Source organism: Bos grunniens, chromosome 21, assembly GCF_055505025.1.
Source record: "Bos grunniens cultivar Pamir isolate PY7600 chromosome 21, Bosgru_T2T1.0, whole genome shotgun sequence".
Classification (NCBI taxonomy): Eukaryota; Metazoa; Chordata; class Mammalia; order Artiodactyla; family Bovidae; genus Bos; species Bos grunniens.
The window spans coordinates 69,407,784-69,412,326 of record NC_141185.1 but is presented as its reverse complement, the minus strand read 5'-3'; the positions used below and the strand labels follow the sequence as shown (position 1 = coordinate 69,412,326).

Sequence of the window (4,543 nt, the reverse complement as noted above, 5' to 3'; positions counted from 1 at the left end):
TAACATGGAACTTTTTAAAGGCATAATCTAAAAGGCAGGAGTCAGGGGGGCAGCTGGAGGCAGGTGGGTAAAAGTATGGGCTCTGGGCCTATTCAGTCTGGGTCCAAACCCTAAAACCAAGCCTCTCCTCCCAGGAAGCCTTTATGATCCAGGGAAAGTTAATTATCTGCTTTATTCCTGTATTTCCTCCATGGTGCCTGCTTCACAAGGCTATTGTGAGGATTAAAGAGAGAAAATATATGTACAGGGTTTAGTACAATGCCTCTCTTAGTGCCCACAAAAGACAGCTATTATTTTTTAGAAAATATGGAAAATGTAAGAGAGGCAATTACTCTAAATATCAACATTTGTTATTTCTATGTGATGTTATTATGATCCCTTTGTTGGTTTTTGCACTTCTCTCTACTTGCCAAAGCTTTGATATGAACTTGTGAATTCCTTTCTGAAAATAAAACTATGCACTTCACAAATTTATGAGCCACGTCCCCATCCTATTAGATGAAATAGTTTTATCTGTATACTTTGTAATTCCCATTCCCAACCCATAATATTCTGTTAAGAAGATAAAGTACACTTTTTCCATGAATGACTGTATCACAAGAATCTTTAATGTTTAAACTTTACTCATGGTGAGGTTGTATCTGTGTTTAGTAAAGTGTGCCCACATTGAGTCTGTTTCAGTCCACATTACCAAACTCCACAGGGATGTTTCTTGTGCCCAGGCAGAGCACAAAGACAGGGGTCAACTTTTCTCTTGCTTAGGCCAGCTTTTCTGGGGAGTTTTTCCAAACTCTCCAAGACCAATCTACCCCAATACACAGCCTCTGTCACACGTAAAAGAATATGGAAAATGTCTCAGTGTATTTCATAAGTTTAGCACATCTCTGGTACAAAAAATTCAAGAAAGGTAGCACAAAAGCGAAAGCACCAACTGAGCTTACTTACAAACAACCATGCATGAATCCTACACACTAATATTACTGAAATGAACACAACATTGCATTAAGAGGTATAAAAGCACTGTACGGAAAACTTAAAAGTTACACGTGAAATACTGCACTGTAGATCCTGAATACTCTAATGTCCCACACTCCCACCCCTCCTCCACCCTGGTGAGGGGCAGAAAACTTCCATTTGCCTCCAGACCTTGCTAGTCCTCTGAGACACTGTTGCGGGGGCAGTGGGCAGTGGGGTGGGCCGCCCGCAGGGCTCTAGCCTCTTCCAGAGCCTCCCTGTAGCGGGAAGGCCAGGCCTGGGGGGTTTTCTTAAAGACCCTGGCCAGGAACTCCATGATCTGCATCTTGGTGATTTCGCGGCTGGCACGGGAGCCCCAGAAGAACTCGTACTCAGGGGGCTCGACATGGGGGACGCGCTGGTACTTCAGGTAGTTCTGCTGGACGAACTCCTCGGTGATAAGCTTTCTCACGTCTCCGAACGTGGAGTGTTTCTTCCAAGGCCTCAGCCCCAAGATGCGCAGCACGTTCCAGACTGCACTCTCTCGAGCGCCGCGACCCTTCACGTAAATGAGGCTCAGGATCATCAGCAGGAGGCCTGTCATCGGCATGCGGTTGCTCAGAGCGACCCTGTCCAACTCCTCTGGCTCCAGAGCTTTGACCAGCGAAAACTCCATGGTGTGCAGGCTGGTCAGCCTCAGGTGCAGCCCGAACACGCGTGCGAGGATGAGGCTGGTGCGCCGAAGGATGCTTCTGCACCACTTCTTGTAACTGCCGATGACATCCTTCACCATGTCTGGAAACCAGATGATCATCCTCTTCTGGTCCTTGACCAGCACGTACCACATGAGCTCGTGTGCCTTCTGCACCAGCTGGGCCGGGGCCGGGGGCGCCGGGCTGAGCTGAGTTGTGCTCGGGGCCTGGTGGGGACGGCCTTCCTCAGCGGCCTGCTGCAGGGCCTTCGGGTCTCCCTCTTCGCCTGGAGCCTGGGGAGGCAGCGAGACCAGAGGGGCATCAGGCGGGCTTAAGGGAGGGCTCTCCGACTCAGTGAGGGTCGCGGCCTGAGACCCTGGAGAAGAGGGCTCCCCGGGAATGCCGGGGCTGCTGTGCACCTCAGAGTTGGAGGCCTCGGCTGCAAAGTTGGGGTTGCACACATCCTTACTTTGTTCGGACATATCTGTTCGGTCTCGCAAGAGCAGGGCCGCAGAGTCCAAGAGCTCTTCGAGTCTGCTTTCCCTCCGCGACTCCTGGAGAGGAAGTGCGCATTGCTGCGCCCGGCGCCTTCCGCAGAGGCCAGGCAGGGCGGGGCGGCGGCGGGCCGGGCCAATGCGCCTGCGCGTCCGCGCGCCTGGGGCCAGGCAGTCGCGTTGGCGGGCGGGGCTCCTGGTGGGCTGCAGGAGGGGGCTAGGAGGCCCCCAGTAAGCATAGAGGGTCCGCTAGAATATGGGCCTCAATGATCACTCCCCCTCCCCAGGCGTCCTGTTAGGGCTAAGGAGGAGTTCTTGAGGAGGAGGGGAGGGAGATGGGTGAGCACTGGAGAAGGAGTAAGTTTAAGGGACAGATGGCAATTTAAGCTTCTGAGATGCTGAAGCTGACTTTCTTAGGAAACATTTGATTAGGTATATCCAAAATCAAGTTAGAGATCAATCCGAGAGCAAGAACTAGGCTGGTGTGTCAACTAGGTTTCAGATCAGTGTGAGAATTTAAACTGAGAGAACAGTTAGGATTGCCCAAGAAAACATGTCAACTCTGAAAAAGAGAAGTCGCTAAGTGGAGTCCGACTCTTTGCGATCCCATGGGCTATAGCCTACCAGGCTCCTACGTCCATGGGCTTTTCCAGGCAAAAATATTGGAGTGGGTTGCCATTTCCTTCTCCGGGGGATCTTCCTGACCCAGTGATCGAACCCAGGTCTCCCGCATTGCAGACAGACACTTTACCCTCTGAGCCACCAGGAGGACTAATCGGACAAATTGGAATTCTGAAGAATAACAACGAAAATTCATTGATTTCCTACCACATGAAAGAGTTATAAACAAGAAATGCAGAATGTAGTCAATCCGAGTGTGATCGAAGTTCTCTTGAAGGCAATATACTAACGATTTTGTTAGTATTCTAATGGTCATTGATTTTGGTTTTTCAATTCCACTGGGTAATTTTGATGTAAATTTTGTTTCATTAGAATCCCCTCACACAGAAATTATATTAGCATAGACTCATATTATGTCTTTCCACCTGTTTTTCCAGGACCTTCCTTCTCTTTATGACTGTTTCAACCTCTACTTTTCTTCCTGTGGAAACTTTGCCTTCTTACAGCACAACATTCCCATCTTCCACAGATACTAAATAGTATCACATGCAAATCTCTCCCAAGATTCACCCCCCCTTTTTTTTTTCCTTTTTTAAATTGACCTAGATCTCCTAAACTTTCCCAGATAACAAGTGATTTGAGATGTAATACTTGGTGGTTGTATTTCAATTTTCAAATTTAGAAACCAAATCTGCAGTTTTGTTTGGGACTGTCAACAAAAACAAAGTTGACAGTCCCAGAGATGCATCCTTTAAAAAAATTGTGCACAGAAACCTCTGGATCCAATGTTCCTGCTGCTAATCAACATGCCTTGTATAAGCCAATGTGGTCTCTCAGCCATACCTGGGTTTCCTCAAGCCGGCAGCTTCTTACATATGCCCTCAGTGAGTCTGGCTATTGTCACTCGAAACCTAACTCATATTACAATATTGCTTTGACATTTCTAGAATCCTCTCTTTATTAGCTTGTACCCCTTTCTCATTTCTCATTTTACTCAAGTAGATTGACTTCAAAGGGTTTTTCCCTTAGCTGTTTTTATCTTTGGATTTTCATGCTTATATCACTTTTAAGAGGACCAATTTGACCTCAGTCCAATAGCACCCCTTAATCTCTTATTTCACAAGGATAATTCCTACAGATCATTTAGACATACCTCATCTGGAATTTTTCTTATTCATCATTTTCTTCTCTTTAATTTATAGATTTCTATTTTTTAAATAGTCCTTACAGAGTAGTATCAGCTATATTAGTGTTTTCAATTATCATTATGTAAGAATGGCTTAAATTGATTGATTGCTCCCATTCTTCTTAAAATAATCCTCATTTCTTGCAGTTTATTTCCACTATTTTTTTTCTTTTTTATTTCATTTGGATACTTATTTGTTTCTGTTTGGTTTAGTGATTGCATTCATTTAAGTTATTTTTAATAATGAAAATGTTTGAGGCTGTTATTTAAATCTCAGCTCAGCTTTGGCCATGGACCATATTTTTTGGTATTGTGGGATTAATAAAATTACATCCTCGTATTTCACCCTCCTAGATTTAATGGATTAATGAAATTAAATTACAAGCTTGAGCACAACAGTTAACACTTACATAGGAAAAGTAGGAAAGCAATTATATAAACAAGTATAAAAGCACAACAATTTTAAAATTATAAAAGCTTCTTTTGCTGTGGCATAACAGATCTTTGACCAGGAGAACTGCATGTGTTTCAAATGCTACCTGAGCCACACTGGTCTTCATTTTGGTGACATTTCCCATGATGAGTGGAAGACACAC

General features: G+C 45.2%; 1 protein-coding gene across 1 annotated transcript; it reads right to left on the bottom strand.

The window, feature by feature from the left end:
* Positions 1 to 586: 586 nt before the first annotated feature.
* NDN (necdin, MAGE family member) lies at positions 587 to 2,215 on the bottom strand. Its single transcript, XM_086365415.1, has one exon. The coding sequence runs from the start codon at positions 2,126 to 2,128 to the stop codon at positions 1,151 to 1,153; it is 978 nt and encodes a 325-aa protein (XP_086221541.1). The 5' UTR covers positions 2,129 to 2,215; the 3' UTR covers positions 587 to 1,150.
* Positions 2,216 to 4,543: the final 2,328 nt, after the last annotated feature.

Excerpts from the sequence above, each read along its gene's own strand:
- NDN (XM_086365415.1), bottom strand. The coding sequence starts at position 2,128 with ATGTCCGAACAAAGTAAGGATGTGTGCAACCCCAACTTTGCAGCCGAG.